This window comes from Puma concolor, unplaced genomic scaffold (assembly GCF_028749965.1).
Source record: "Puma concolor isolate L17-30 unplaced genomic scaffold, mPumCon1.1.hap2 unalloc_scaffold_69, whole genome shotgun sequence".
Classification (NCBI taxonomy): domain Eukaryota; kingdom Metazoa; phylum Chordata; class Mammalia; order Carnivora; family Felidae; genus Puma; species Puma concolor.
The window spans coordinates 106,050-122,329 of NW_028240279.1; the positions used below are offsets into that span (position 1 = coordinate 106,050).

General features: G+C 44.8%; 1 protein-coding gene and 1 long non-coding RNA gene across 2 annotated transcripts in view; both read left to right on the top strand.

Annotated features, from left to right (window-relative positions):
- The first annotated feature begins 685 nt into the window (after nucleotides 1-685).
- LOC147571053 (uncharacterized) lies at nucleotides 686-2,885 on the top strand. The gene is made up of 2 exons (XR_015247745.1): nucleotides 686-873; nucleotides 2,245-2,885. It is a non-coding gene; the product is annotated as an uncharacterized LOC147571053 (long non-coding RNA).
- Nucleotides 2,886-16,280, top strand: part of LOC147571054 (uncharacterized) — a 43,057-nt gene continuing 29,662 nt past the window's right edge. The window contains 8 exon segments of the mRNA XM_086696666.1: nucleotides 2,886-2,906; nucleotides 3,599-3,923; nucleotides 3,926-4,055; nucleotides 4,057-5,717; nucleotides 6,281-7,099; nucleotides 7,102-8,473; nucleotides 10,969-11,025; nucleotides 13,119-13,190. Of these exon segments, the coding sequence (XP_086552792.1) occupies nucleotides 2,886-2,906; nucleotides 3,599-3,923; nucleotides 3,926-4,055; nucleotides 4,057-5,717; nucleotides 6,281-7,099; nucleotides 7,102-8,473; nucleotides 10,969-11,025; nucleotides 13,119-13,190 (4,457 nt within the window).

The following is a 16,280-nucleotide window of genomic DNA, read 5'->3' on the forward strand; positions in this document are numbered from 1 at the left end:
ATGTTAAATCCATTTGTTTTGGTTGGATGCAGGGCCATTATCATTTCTTATGAAAAGGCGGACAGTCCAGAAGCTTGCTATTCAGAAGGCTGTGTCAGATGCATTCCAGAAACTGTTGATTGTGATTTTAGGTAAGACTTACTTGATTGTCCTTGCAGTATATCAGTTTCAACGAGCAAATAAACTCATTTTGAAAAGTTAATTGGATGAAAACACTTCATATTCTTTTATTCACCAAATGCTTTCAAAGCAGTAGTCTCAAACTTGTTCTTTGTGGCATTTGTGAGAAAAATGACCACAAATATTTTTGTCCCCAGTATATAGATATACAGTGATTTACCTCTGTCCACACAGAAAGTGTTTGACCCAGTCTTCTTTCTTGATTGTTTGCTCATAACACAGAATGCTATTGTGAGTATAAGCTTTGGGGGCACGTGTGTGGCTCAATCAGTTAAGCGTCCAATTGTTGATTTCAGCTCAGGTCGTGATCTCACGATTTGTGAGATTGAGCCCCATGTTGGGCTCTGTGCTGACAGCGTGGAGCTTGCTTGGGATTCTTTCCCTACCTCTCTCTCTGCCTCTCCCTGACTCTCACATGCCATGTGCTCTCTCTCTCAAAACAAAAAAAAACAAAAAAAACAAAACAAAAAAAAAACCTTTGAAGCTATGGACGTCTGGTGTTGAATCTTAGCTCTGTCTCCTAGATTTCTTATGCAATTTTAGGTTTTATAGTCAGATTTGAAGTATTTAATCTCTCTACGCTGCAATTTCTCTATCTGCCAAGTAAAGGTAGTAATTCAACTTACCTCATGGGGGATGAATTGTAAGAGCAAATGAGATGATGGAAAAGTTTAAAACTATCCCTGAAACATGGTAAGCAGAGAAAATATGTTAACTTGTTATCATCGTCTTCCTGTTGGAGAATTTATTAGATTATGTTTTTGGAATCCATTCAGCTTCAGTTTTTGTTTTTGGCACTGACCTATTGGGTGAATATGATTCTTATATTAGGGTCAGCTATATTTTTGTGAACCTTGAAAGTGGTCAGGCTATTGAATAGCATCGATTGTGTTCTCTATTGCGTTCTACAATGGTGTGAATGTTACAGGCTGTGCTCCAAGGGAACTTTATAATTAGTAATGAGTCCCCAGACAATCGCCCCCCCCCCCCACCCCGCCCTCGCCGCTTCACAGTCTTGCAGGCTTAGAGACTAAGAAAGCCTAGCTAAGTTTCAGAGGCCTTATTTGCCCATAAGAGTTGACCCTGGATTGGTCTCAGGCTTCCAGCCTGGACAGCTCTTGCAGTGAAAGTTGACTTCCCTGGTCATCAGGTAGAATCTCCATTAGCTGTCAATTCTGAGTAACAACCTTTAAGAACCAAACTAAACCTTTGGGTTGCTGACCTCTCCCTAACATGCTCTGGTATCCCTTGTACACGATCAAAATGTTGTAGCTGTACTTTGCCTTAAGGGGAATTGTATTGTCTATAAGGGACATGGGCCAGTTTCTGCCAATAAACTGTCCAAGCGCATTCTCTCCCTCCCCCTCCCCCTCCCCCTCCCCCTCTCCCTCTCTCCAAAGCATTGTTCATTGTATCTGGTGGGATTTTGTTTCCGGGGAGTAGACACTGGCCTTGTTTCTAATATGAAGTATCAGCTATAGTCCATGGTCTCTATTCCAGAACTCACACTGACCTCTACCTAATGCCTTACTGTCTAGTCATCTGATTTTGAACATTGTTGTTTCCATAGTTTTAACTTCCTGTGTCATTATTCCTTAGTTCCTATCTCTTAAGATGATAGCGTTTTTGAACCACACAGTCGTTAACTTCATATGTATTTTTTCACACATAGGTATGATTAAAAACTGAAGTGTGAGATGAGAAAACTTCTAGGAAAATGCTTTTATTTTCTGCTTTTATAAATAAAAAGAATGTCTAGTTATTGGGTGCTATCATTGGATACAGCTAGTTTTAGAACAAGGAAAATTCTGAATTGATCTTGTTAACTTTATTGATTTTTTAAATGTTTATTTTTGAGAGAGTAAGCAGGGGAGAGGCAGAGAGAGGGGGACAGAGGATCTGAAGTGTGCTCTGGTGCTTACAGCAGAGACCCCGGTATGGGGCTTGAACTCATGAAGCATGGGATCATGACCTAAGCTGAAGTCAGACGCTTAACTGACTGAGCCATCCAGGCGCCCTCTTTTTTTTTTTTTTTTTTTCCAATCCTTATTCACTTTATTTCAGAAAGTGGTAAAATAGCTGTGGAATACAGACCCTGTGAAGAGATCACAGATGCCAGTACTGAAGACGAGCTACAGGATTTAATTCAAGTATGTGGAGATTAAAGTTCAGGGGTGACATAGCCACTGTAGCCATAATGTAAAGCAACCAGCAGAATTTGGAAGACTTTGGCATTAGCTCTATCATCCTTTGGGAAATGTGAAACTCAGAAACTGCTTTTGACTGCAGGGGATTTCTGGGGCTTTTCCTCAAGTCCTGACCCTTGGCTCTGACCCCTTATTTGAAGTTTGGAGAGCAAATTTCATCAGAGCACTCCCACAGTTGTGGACATAGGAGAGGACACAAGCCTTTTAGAGCTCCCCTCAAACAGAATCTCAAGGATTTGGGAACAGAGTAACTATGGCCTTAAATGTGATTATACTACAGCGTTTGAAACCATTATGCCATTCAAATAGGATGTGTCACCCAGATGTAGGCATCTCATATATATCTTGCATGAATATCTTGCTGAAGAACTTTTCTGTAAATCACTCACATGGATGCCCTGAATTAGGGATTAAGTTGCCAAAATAATTTCTAAAAGAAAATACTAATGTGCCACATACAGAATGTTAAAAAAAAAAAAAAAAAAAAAAAAAGCAAAAATGTGTTTCATGTCATTGAGAGCTTAATTTGGGGCTAGATTTGTGAATTTTTTTTTTTTTAGATTTTTTTTTTAATGTTTATTTATTTTTGAGAGTGAGAAAGAGCGTGAGCTGGGGAGGGGCAGAGAGAGAGGGAGACGCAGAATCTGAAGCAGGCTCCAGGCTCGGAGCTGTCAGCACAGAGCCCGATGCGGGGCTCCAACCCATGAACCACGAGATTATGACCCTCTCTGCCACTCCTCCACTCGCACTCTATGTCTCTGTCTCTTGCTCTCTCCAAAATAAACATTTAAAAAAAATTTTTTAAAACAACAATAAGCATTTATTCCTCAAAAAACATCTTTTTTAATGTTTATTTTGAAGAGAGAACAAGAGAGAGAGAGTACAAGCAGGGGAGGGGCAGAGAGGGAGACATAGGATCTGAAGCAGGCTCCAGGCTCTGAGCTGTCAGCACAGAGCCCAATGCGGGGCCGAAGCCATGAATGGTGAGACCATGACCTGAGCCAAAGTCAGACGCTCAACCAACTGAGCCACCCAGGCGCCCCATTCCTCCAAAGGGACGGGGGGAGTGGTGGCCTTTGCAGGGTGGAGGGAGGCCTGGGCCCCAAGTGATTCTGGGAAAAGGGCCCGCTCTGGTGGTGCAGAGCCCATCTCCAGGGAGCTAATAAAGGTGGCGTAAATAAAGATATCAATAAATAAAGGGTGGGACGTAGGCGGGGGAGGGGCGCGCACTTGCTAACAGTGCACGCGCGCATCAGGGGGCTGCCATAATGGTTTGGCTCCCGCTCAGTTCCCAGCGCCAGTACCCCACTCGCCTGGGTCGCTGCGCCCCGGAGCCTCCGCAAGTCATGTCCCGGCTGCGCCTGTTGGCCCCACTGCTTGTCCTTATGTGGCAACCGTTGTGGCTGCTGGTCCAGGCAGCTCAGCCTCCAGAGTGGGCCCTGGACCCTGCCCAGCTGACCTCCGACCCCCTGGAGGCGGCTGAGCCCTGGTCGTCGCGCTCCTCTGATCCCCCACCCGAATCGCCCCAGGCACTTACACCCCAGCTGGGCTGGGGGGCTTTAATTACCTGGGGTCCTCTGCTCCAGCCCAGATGTTGGCCCCGCCTAAGGATTTGAAGGAGACTTTGGTTCCATTCGTGAACACACATTCCGTTGGAGGACTACCCCCATTCAGATGAGGATCTGAATGACCAGCTAACCCAGCATCAAAGGCTCCCAGAGGTGGTTCCAATGCCAGGTTGGGATTATTTAATGTTTCCCAGGGTTACAGGTAAGCCTTTAGATGTGGAACTTACCACAACTCCAGGGCCTGAGAAAGGTGTTGCACCTTCTATAGCCCAGCAAGAGGCCCCACCTCAGCCTCTTGAACATACTGAGGAAGCAGAACTTTCTCTAACCCAGCAAGAGACCTCGGGTAAGCCTCCAGAGGAGGTTGAGCCTTCAAGTGAGCGGGAGACCCCAGGTCAGCATTCCGAGCCTCCTGGGGTGATTGATCCTTCTCTAAGGCAGCAGGAGACCCCAGCTCAGCCTTCAGTGCCTCGTGAGGAAGCTAAGCCTTCTCTAAGCAAACAGGAACCCCCAGCTCAGCTTCCAGACCCTTTTGGAGAAGCTGAACTTTCTCCAACCCAGGAGGAGGTCTCAGCTCAGCTTGCAGAGCTCCTTAATGAGGCAGAATCTTCAACCCAGCAGGAGACTCCAGCTCAGTCTCCAGGGGAGATAGAATCTTCTGCAACCCTGCAAGAGCAACCAGCTCAGCCTCCAGAGTGGCCTTCCAGGGAGGTGGAACCTTCTCCAACCCAGCAGGAGCACCCAGCTCAACCTCTATGGCATCATAAGATGACAGTTTCACCTCCAGGTCACTACCGTGATCAACATTTAAACCTGCCCAATGTCAGTTTGAAACCTCCAGATGTGCAGCTTACCATGACTGCAGAACCCACTACAGAGGTGGGACCTTCTCCAGTTCAGCACGAGACTAGAGCTCAGCCCTCAGTGCCTCTTAATGTGGAACCTTTTGAAACCCAGCATGAAGCCCCAACTCTGCCTCCACAGTCCCCTGAGGTTGAATCTTTGCCAGTTCAACAGGAGACTCCAACGCAATCTCCAGAATCTACCACACAGGAGAAACTTCCAACACAGCAGGAGACCCCAGTTCAGTATCCAGAATATCCTGGCGAAGTTGAACCTTCTCCAACCCAGCAGGAGGTCCCACATCAGCATCCAGCGCCCCCTGAAAATGTTGAATCTTCTCCAGTCCAGCACGAAGTCTCAACTCCACCCGAAGATTTTCCTGAGGAAATTGAACTTTCTCCAAGCCAGCAGGAGAGCTCAGCTCTGCCTCAAGTGCCTGTTGCAAGTAGAGAACCTTCTCCAATCCAGCAAGAGGTCCCAGCTCAGCAACCAAAGCCCAATGAGGGGGTCGAGTCTTTTCCAGTTCAGTATGAGCATCCAGCTCAGCCTCCAGGGTCCTCTACAGATGTTGTAGCTCAGTCTCCAGTACAGCATGAGGTGACATTCTCACCTCCAGGTCCAGGTGAAGCTCAGCATCCAGTGTTGCCTAATATCACAGTTAAACCTGTGGATCTGAGGATTTTCATAAGTCCCCAGGCAACTAAGGAGGTTGAACATCTTCCAGTGCAGCAGGATGTCCCTGCTCAATCTCCTATTCCCCCTGAGCAAGTTGAATTTTCTCCAGCTCAGTCCAAGCGTCTTTCCCAGTCTCCAGAGTCCCCTGAAGATGAGTCTTCTCCAGGCCAACAAGAGGTCCTAGCTCAGACTCCAGACCCCCGTAAGGCTGTGGAACCTGCTTCAGGCCAACAGGAGGCCCCAGCTCAGTCTGTAGTCCCCCAGCTGGCCCCAGCTGTATCTCCTGAGCCCCCTAAGGAGGTAGAACCTTCTCCCACACCACAGGAGGCCCCAGCTCAGCTTTCAGAGCCTCCTGATAGGTAGAACCATCTCCAGTTCAGCAGGAAGTCCCAGCTCAGCCTTCAGAGCCCCCTAATGAGGCAGAATCTTCTCCAACCCCGCAGGAGGCCCTGGTTCAGTCTCCTGTCCCCCAGCAGGCCCCAGCTGTATCTCCTGAGCCCCCTAAGGAGGTAGAACCTTCTCCCACACTGCAGGAGGCCCCAGCTCAGCCTTCAGAGCCCCCTAATGAGGCAGAGTCTCCAACCCAGCAGGTGGCCCCAGCTCAGTTTCCAGTCCTCCAGGAGTCCCCAGCTATATCCCCTGAGTCCCCTAAGGAGGTGGAACCTTCTCCCACACCTCAGGAGGCCCCAGTTCAGCCTTCAGAGCCCGGTAATGAGGCAGAAACTTTTCCAACTCAGCAGGAAGCCCCAGTTGTATCCCCTGAGCCCCCTAAGGAGGTAGAACCTTCCACACAGCAGGAGGCCCCACCTCAGCCTTCAGAGCCTCCTGAGAAGGTGGAACCATCTCCAGTCCAGCAGGAAACCCTATCTCTACCTCTCGAGCCACTTAAGGAGATAGAACCTTCTCTAACACAACAGGAGGTACAAGCTCAGCCTTCAGAGGCCCCTGAGAAGGTAGAACCATCTCCAATTCTTCAGCAGTCTCCAACTCAACCTCCGGAGCCCTCTAAGGAGGCAGAAACTCCTCCAGCCCAGCAGGAGGCCCCCGTTCAGCCTCCAGAGCCACCCGAGGAGGTTGTAGCACAACCTCCAGTCCGTAATGAGGTGACAGTTCCACCTCTAGGACAAGAGCAAGCTCAGCATCCAAACTTGCCCAATGTTACTATTCAGCCTGCTGACCTGGAGCTTACTGCAACTCCAGAACCTACTGTGGAGGCTGAGCATTCTACAATCATGCAGCAGACTATAGCTCCTCCAGAGGACACTGCGGTGACACCTCCACATCCAGAGCAGGTCCAGGCTCAGCATCCAAATTTGACTGAAGCCAGAGTTCAGCCTTTAGACCCAGAACTGACCATAACTCCAGAACCCACTACAGAGGTTGAAACTTCAACCACGCAAGAGATCCCAGGTCACCCTTCAGGGCCACCTAAGGAGGTTGTGGTTCAGCCTCCACTGTTTCGGGAGGTGACAGTTCCAACTCCAGGTCTGCAAGCTCGTCATCCATTGTCACCTAATGTAACAGTTCAGCCTTTGGACCTAGAGCTTACCATAACTCCAGAACCCACTATGGAGGTTAAAGCTTCTACAGCCCTGAAGAAAACTACAGCTCCTCCAAAGGACCTTGAGTAACATTTGCACATCTAGAGCAGGTTCAGGTTCAGCCTTCAACCTTGAATAAGGCCAAAACTCAACAGACCCCAGACCAGCCTCCAGAGCCGCCTAAGGAACTTGTAGCTCAACCTCCAGTATATCAAGAGGCAGCAGTTCCAACACCAGATCAGGATCAAGCTCAGCGTCTGTGGTTGCCGAATGTAACAGTTCAGCCTTTGGACTTGGTGCTTACCGTAACTACAGAACCCACTACGGATGTTAAACATCCCTCAGCCCTGCAGCAGACTACCGCTCCTCCAGAGGACCTTGAGGTGACATTTCCACATTCAGAGCACATTCAGCATCCAACCTTAACTAAAGTCACAGTTAAACCTTTGGACCCAGGGCTTCCCATAACTCCAGAATCCACTACGGAGACTGAACCTTCTCTAACCATGCAAGAGACCCCAACCCAGCCTCCAGAGCCACCTAAGGAGGTTGTTCCGTATCCATCCCAACAGGAAGTGACAGTTCCTACTCCAAGTAAGGATCAAGGTCAGCAACCAACATTGCCCAGTGTCACAGCTCATCATGTGGACTTGGGGCTTACCATAACTCCAGAACCTACTACAGAGGCTGAACATTCTACACCCATGAAGGAGACTACAGCTCCTCCTCCAAAGGACCGTGAGGTGACACTAGCACATCCAGAGCAGGTTCAGAGTCAGCATCCAAACCTGACTGAAGTCACAGTTCCACCTATGGACCTGGAACTTACTGTAACTGCAGGATCCAGTGTGGAGACTGAACCTTCTCCAACCATGCGAGACACCCCAACTCAGCCTCCAGAGCCACCTAAGGAGGTTGTAGTTCAATATCCATTCGAGCAGGAAGTGACAGTTCCAACTCCAAGTAAGGATCAAGGTCAGCATCCAGCATCACCCATCATCCCATTTCGTCATGTGGAGCTTACTATAACTCCAGAACCTATTACAGAGGCTGAACATTTGACAACCCTGAAGAAGACTACAGCTCCTCCCCCAAAGGACCTTGAGGTGACACTTGCACATCCAGAACAGGTTCAGAGTCAACATCGAAACCTGACTGAAGTCACGGTTCCACCTATGGACCTAGAAATTCCTGTAAGTCAGCAACCAGAGTCATTTGAGACAGGTTTTCCTCCAACAACTCAACATTCTGTGGTGCATTTTGTAAACTATACCTCAGAAAAGGCATACACAACTTTAACTTGGCAACCAGAACAGAATGCCGCCACAGACCTCAAAATATGTGAGCGCTGTACCTGCAAAGATGAGACACTGTCGTGTGTTGGTCTCAGCCTACAGCAGAGGCTCCGCAGAGTGCCCGAGCCGGAGCCCGACACCTACAACGGCACCTTCACCATCTTGTAAGAATCGCCTTTACTTGTTCGTTCTCTGCCTCCTGCTTGACATGGCCGTCTCTTCCTCAATGTCGTCCTGGGCCTTCCTCATCTCCCCAACCACGTTGACTGACTTTCTGTTTTTACCTTTTCTTTGTCAACTATCCCTTATCTTCATTTTCCTTTTTACTACTGTTCGCCCTTCTCCAATCTTTTACTTGTAATTGTCCTTATTCTTTTTCCTTATCCAATTTTTAGCCCCATTATTTCATTCCTTAACCTCTACTCTCCCATTTTTGCTCCATCCTCTATAATAGGATACAACAGAGTAGTGAAGAGTAGAGATTCTGGAACTAGATTGCCTGCGTTTGGGCCGAGGTCTGTCATCTATTAGCTTTGTGACTCAGTTTCCTTTTCTGTGAAATGGAAATTATGATAGCTACCATCTCATGGGATTATTGTGAGATCTAGATGAGGTAATACATATGAAGCACTTGGATCAGTGCCTGGCAAAATATGAGTGTTAGCTGTTATTATTTTGATTCCCCAGACCTCATCTTTGACCCCCGGCCTTCCACATACAGTACTCGGTTTGGGCCCAACCCAAGAGTAAGTACGATGGGCGCCACACTAGGATGAAATCGTCTTCAGAACATGAAATGACAGGTGGGAAGAAAGGAAATGGTCATAAAAAGGGAGGTGGCATGTAATTAAGTACTAAAAGAGGTACCATGGGTGTTGGAATTCAGCAGACTCTGTACTCAGTGGAGTATGGAGGTCAGGGAGAGCTGCATGGATAAGCTAACACTTTAGCTGAGACTTAAAGAGTGGCTCTGATGTGTTAAATAGAGAAAAAAATGGGTATAAGTCTAGGCAAAGGCATGGCTGCAGGAATGATCAGGAATTAAGAATTAGGTTAGGGGTGCCTGGGTGGCTCAGTCGGTTGAGCGTCCGACTTCAGCCCAGGTCACGATCTCACAGTTCGTGAGTTCGAGCCCCACGTCAGGCTCTGGGCTGACGGCTCAGAGCCTGGAGCCTGCTTCCGATTCTGTGTCTCCCTCTCTCTCTGCCCCTCCCCCATTCATGCTCTGTCTCTCTCTGTCTCAAAAATAAATAAACATTAAAAAAAAAAAAAGAATTAGGTTAAGCAGTTAAAGATCCAATTACGAGAAACCTTGACTATCAGCTAGAGAGGTTTGAACGTTACATTCTGAGTTACAGAGGGCCATTGAAAGTTTTCAAGCATGAGATACAGACCATTGAAACGAGGATTATTTTCAGTTCCCCATATAGGGCGATCTGGAGAGGAGAGCTTGATCCAGCGAGACCAGATAGAATGTTCTAACAAAACCTAGGGGTAAAGTAACAAGGGGCCGAATCAGAGTTGCTGAAAAGAGTAGAAAGAAAAGCCTTGAGAGCACTGCAAAGGAGGAAGTGACAAGATAGACTAACTGATGACAGTCGCGGGTGGGGTGTGCACGGGAAAGAGAAAACTCAGATATTACTCTGAAACTTCTGTCCCAGAAAAGGAGAATGATGGAAGTTGAGGCATCTTTTACCAGGGAACATAGGAGCAACCAGAAGGCTTCAGGTTGACTGGAAATGTCCACCAGGCACAGGGGCAGATGGGTATCTGTTTTGAATTTATTCCTGACTCCCCTGAAAAAAATGTGTATATAAACTGACCAGGTAAGCTGTTGTTGAGGGAAGAGGACAAAACTACAGGTAAAGGTTCAAAGTCATACGCAGGGTTAGCGGTTGAAACTGAACCTCAGGCATTTAATAGCTTCTTTTAAACATGTGTAATTCATGGATACATGAGTTATCATGGATACTTTTTTTTGTTTTTAATGTCACAGGTATAGAGGATAAAACGTGAAAATCCCACCCCACCCTCCCTACCACTCATAAGATAACTCCTGTCACCTTTTTGATGTGTGTCCTTCCTTCCCATCTCTTTCCTTTGCATTTTTTCCTAATTTCCTAATGAGGGGATACTTTTTAATTCCTTGCCCAGTGATTTGTTGCTTTTCCCTATGCAATATGTCTAAGAAATCTTTCCATGTTAGTTATTCTAATTTCTAATTTCCCTTATCCTTCTAACACCTAGAGAGGTTTCAGTAGAGGGCTTCTTTACATTTGTTTGCTGATAATGGTAAATTTTTTACCATTTTTTTCGTTGGATTATTATTTTCTCATTGATTTGTGGAAGGAACCATTTTAGGCACATAAGTGATTTGGGGGAAAATAATACTTACCTCCAGAGTAATGAACAGGCGTTATCTACCCAAGGAATGGAACAAATAGGACGTTCAGGTTCTAAGGAGCTGCCTTGTTTGTGCCAGTGGCCCCACGCTAGCTCTTTATTAATTGCACCACCTGGGATGCTGATAGCTGTGGAAAGTAGAAAGTTGGCATTTACTGCATTTGAATATTCCCCACAAGGTTGCCAGTGATTCTCTTATTTATTCCGTTCATTCCTTTCCTACCTGTTCAAGGATCTGAACTGTGTTTCTTCACAGAAATTTCCAATACATTGATGAAAATGTATGGAAGGGATACCGTTGGGCTGAGAAACTGTGAGTATATTCTCTCCAAATATGAATACAAAAAAAAAAAAACAAAAAAAAAACAAAAACTAACTGCATTCTAAGGTCCTTCTTGGTCCAGAACTTTGAAGTCAGTAGCTCTGAGGAAAGGTGTTTCCCCTTCCATATCCCAACTCAACCTCTACCGATTGCAATTCTGTGTTAATTTTTTTTTAACGTTTATTTATTTTTGAAACAGAGAGAGACAGAGCATGAACGGGGGAGGGTCAGAGAGAGGGAGACACAGAATCTGAAACAGGCTCCAGGCTCTGAGCTGTCGGCACAGAGCCCGACGCAGGGCTCGAACTCACGGACCGCGAGATCATGACCTGAGCTGAAGTCGGCCGCTTAACCGACTGAGCCACCCAGGCGCCCCTCAAGTTTTCTAATTTATTCAACGACCATTTCTGCTGCTCATAGACTGAGTTTTTTACTAATGATAATACTTTTCATTCATATAATCTTGAGTTGGTTCTTTTTATTAGATGTACTGTTTACCTCTATCTGAGGATATATTAATGATGCTATTCTAAATTTTTTATAGTGTTTATTTTTGAGAGAGAGAGAGAGAGAGAGTGAGAGACAGAGTGCAAGTTGGGGAGGGGCAGAGAGAGAGGGAGATACAGAATCTGAAGCAGGCTCCAGGCTCTGAGCTTCAGCACAGAGCCCAGTGCAGGGCTTGAACCCATGGACTGCAACCTGAGCCGAAGTCGGATGCTTAACCGACTGAGCCACGCAGGTGCCCCATTAATGTTGGTATTCTCAAATCCTTTTGTGTTTTCTCTGTTAACTGTGTCATTGACTATAAGCTGTTATATTTGTTTTTTATTTTCTGTCCTGAATGGAATTGGCTTTCTCACTCCACATGGTCATTCCTGAGTGCAATTTATCTTTGTAGTTGAGATTTGACTTGCTTCTGTTTTCTGGTCCTAAGGAAGAGGTGAAATGAACCACGGGGCTTGTTATTGGTGACAGGTCCCCCTGAGAGTTAAAGAAGAGGTGGGAGGTGACTTCTAATGGCTAGTCAGAGTGTAGACCCTTCCTCCAGGGTTCTGGGACCCTGCCCCCTTCTAACACCAATGGCTCCTGCCTGGAAGAAAACACCCTTTGCTGCCAGATCCCAGGAGGAAGGATGTGGGGTTGATGTGCTGTCCTTGGTCCTACTGCAGTATCCCAGCTAATCACCCTGTAGGTGGCTCCAAGGCATTTCTGGTGGGGAGTGTTTGTAGAGCTACTCCCTTGGCTTTGAGCTAAGGTTGTGGATTTTCTAATTGTATCTTTTCTAATCATTCTTAGGGACTTTGGTGGAGTTTGGAGTTTGGTAGAGACCTGGCATGTTTCAATCTGCCAGCTTGAAATAGCACAACCTCTTAGGAAGGCAATTTTGTACCCCTGTTAAATCCTGGAGAAACTTAGGCAAATGTGTACTAGGATATAAACAGAAAAATGTTCAAAGCAGCACTGTTTATAATAACTAAAAATTAGAAAAATCTAGTATCCACCAACAGTAGAAAGAACAAATAGCGTTACACGGGTATTTACTCTATACATATTAAACTGAGCATTTATGTTATGTGCATTTTATGCACATTTTTAGTTCTCACAGATACTTTTTGGTTGGGGAAAAAAATTAGATGGCTTTACTCGTAGCACTGATATGGTTATAAATAGGGCTTCCACAATAAAATTTGGGAAAAGAGAGGAGGAAGTGGCAGTTCTGTCCATGTTTTTGCCACTCAGGGCTGGATTCTAACAGAGATTTTGTGATCCAGAGAGTAGGCATTAAATGTACATTTTGGTGTGAAGAGTGGATAGGGGTGTGTGTGTGTGTGTGTGTGTGTGTGTGTGTGTGTGTGAGAGAGAGAGAGAGAGAGAGAGAGAGAGAGAGAGAGAGAGAGACAAAGGAGTATGTGAGAAGAAAATATTTGAATCAAACAGCAGAGGTCGCCATCCCTACATTAAATAAGAATTAGTGTATTTGGTGGCACCATTACCCAGGTTTCTCTCACATCTAGCGGTCCTGTGTAGCAAATAGTTGTAGTTATTTTGCATTTTGACCCAGAAATGACCTTTTCATTTTGCAGAATTCTCAGTGAAAATTATCTGACCGAATTACGTAAAGACACATTTGAAGGCCTGCTATCCCTCCAGTATTTGTAAGTTAATCAGTTCATCATTTATTATGAGTTTTTAGTTATATTATTTATTAAAAAATACAGGGTTCAAATTAGATAATTGCAACAATTTCTTCTAACAGTAGAATTCTGTAACTCTCTCTATTAAATTGTATAACTCTGTAAGTCTGTGGGGACCCAGCCCATCTCTAGCATTAAATACCTCCTATGCGTTTTCAACTTTTTAATTTTATAGACAAGATCTAGGAAAAAGCCCTTCAGTTGTAGAGGAAAAGGGGTAATGAGGTCTGAGCAATTATGGACACCCATATGAACCTTGTTATGTAAGTGTTCATATACCATCTGCCTTTATTTATATTTATTATTTATGGCCCATGGATCAAATCCTGTGTATGGTCTGTCTTGATACAACCTATGAGTTCAGAATGATTTTCATGTTCTTAAAGGGCTGTAAAAGAGAAAAGAAGAGAGAGAAACAGAGAATATGTGACAGAGACCGTATATGGCCTGCAAAGCCTAAAATATTTACTGTGTGGCCTTTACAGAAAAGGTTTGAAAAAGTTGGCTTAGTAAAATGAGAGGAATTGAAGTTAACCTCAAATTGTCACCTACAAGACAAGAAAATATAGAACACTTACATTAATTTGAATGCCATTAACCCAGAATTTTTAAATAATTTAATCTAAATGAAATATTTAAATATGAAATATTTAAGCAGGTGAATTATGTAAGCAGTATTACCAAGTACATATTAAATTATCAAGAGAACAGATTAGGGATTTCAGTGTGGGAAATTTTATTAGTTTATTTTTTTATTATTATTTTTTATGTAATTTATTGTTAAGTTAGCTAACATACAGTGTGCTCTTGGCTTCAGGAGCAGATTCCTGTGATCGGTGTGGAAATGCTTATGCCACCATAAAAATAGATGTTTAAAATGATGGTTAAGGGGTTGGGGCTCCTGGGTGGCTCAGTTGGTTGGGTGTCTGACTTTGACTCAGGTCGTGATCTCACAGTTTGTGGGTTCGAGCCCCGTGTCGGGCTCTGTGCTGACAGCTCAGAGCCCGGAGCCTGTTTCAGATTCTGTCTCCCTCTCTCTCTGCCCCTCCCCCACTCATGCTCTGTCTCTGTCTCTCTCAAAAATAAATAAACATTAAAAAAAAGATGGCTAAAGGGCACGTGGCTGTCTCAGTCATTAGAGTCTGCAACTCTTGATCTCGAGGTTGTAGGTTAGAGCCCCATGTTAGGTATAGAGATTACTTAAAAAAAATGAAATCTTTAAAAATATAATGATGGTTAAGTGGTATAGTTAGAAATGTTTACACTAAACAAACATCAGAAATGCCTCTAACTTCGCTAATTACAGAATAAACATCTCTCCAGCCTCATTGTCAAGGAAGAAATGTTTGCATATATCTCTGTACATTAGACATACAGAGATACTAATGTTCTTTGCTATGGAGGTTCAGTGTTTATTCTTTGCCCATGCCATCCAAAGCTGTGTATTTCATTAATCCTTTTTTTAAAAATTTTTTAATGTTTATTTATTTTTGAGAGAGAGAGAGAGAGAGAGAGACAGAGTATGAGAGAGACAGAGTATGAGCAGGGTAGGCTCAGAGAGAGAGGGAGACACAGAATCCGAAGCGGGCTTCAGTCTCTGAGCTGTTGGCCCAGAACCCGATGCGGGGCTCGAATTCATGAACAGTGAGATCATGACCTGAACCGAACGAAGTCAGATGCTCAATCGACTAAGCCATCCAGGCGCCCCTCATTAATCCTTATTAATGATGTGCTTTAGAAAATAGATTCTTCTTGCAAATGTAGAAGGCTTAAGGGTAGTGAGTAAAAGGAATCTCATATGACACTAAAAATAGTCCTTCAAATTATCAAACCTTCCAAGTCTTAGGGGACAACCACTTTGTATTGGTCTTCTTGGCTACCTCTGCCATCTGGGCTCCAAACGTTACAAACACAGTTTGGAGAAAAACAAAAGAGACAAACTGCGCAATGGATTGGGCCTTTCATTATTTCTACTATGAGGTACTTTGTAAGCCAATTATTTCATGTTAGGTGAAGTGTTCTCATTCATTCATTCAAAAAAAAATGTGAATCAAAACCTAAAAAAGAATGTGACAGGCCCTATGCCCAGTACCATAGGCACGCAGATGGTTAAGACAGGCTTCCCACCCTTGTAGGAACTCATGATTTCACAGGGAAAATAAACAGAAGCTTAAACCATAACGCATAAGCACTAAATGGATGATGAAGCACTGACAGAGTGCAGAAGCGGGAGCCACAAAGTCATAAAACCACATTTCTTTTCAGTCATTTTGCTCCTTCTACTCACTACCCAGCTGTTAATTTATTTTATAAATATTTGAGTTTGTTCTTTGTCCATGCATCAGTTTTAAACACAGTAGACAACGCAGATGAGCAAGACTAGTCCATACTTTCATGGAGTTTATGCCCAGAGGAAATGGAATGCCAGAATAACTATATTAAGAAGAAATTGGGGCACCTGACCGGCTGAGTCAGTAGAGCATGCGACTCTTGATCTCAGGGTCGTGAGTTCAAGCCCCAGGTTGGGCGTGGAGTCTACTTTAAAAAATTCAAAGAAGGAGAAGAAGGAGGAGGAGGAGAGGGGGAGGGGAAGAAATGGATTTGGGCAATGAGAAGTATAAGTTGTTTTTGGAACATAGAAGAGGGGGGAAGACTTCAAGTTGGATCAGGGAAGTTACTAGAGAAATGCTGTTTGAACAGAACCTTGAATGGCTATGACGTGTCATCGGATAGACATCTTGGGAAGAATATGCTTGCAAAATAGAGTGAGTGAAAGGCAAAATGCAGGAGAAATTTCTTTGGTATCTGTAGAGTAGGAAACTAGAGCCAGATTTAGGATTTTGAAGGCCTTGGATAATATGCCAAGCTACCGTGTTATCACAGCAGTGCTCTAGGACAAACTTTAGACTGCACCAGGGTCACTTGGAGGCCTTGTCAGGACACAGGTTCCACCTCCACAGTTCCTGATTCACTCAGTCCGGAGTAGAGCTGAGAATTTGCATCTTGAGTAAGTTCCCAAGTGACTCTGATATTTGAGAACCACTCCTGGAG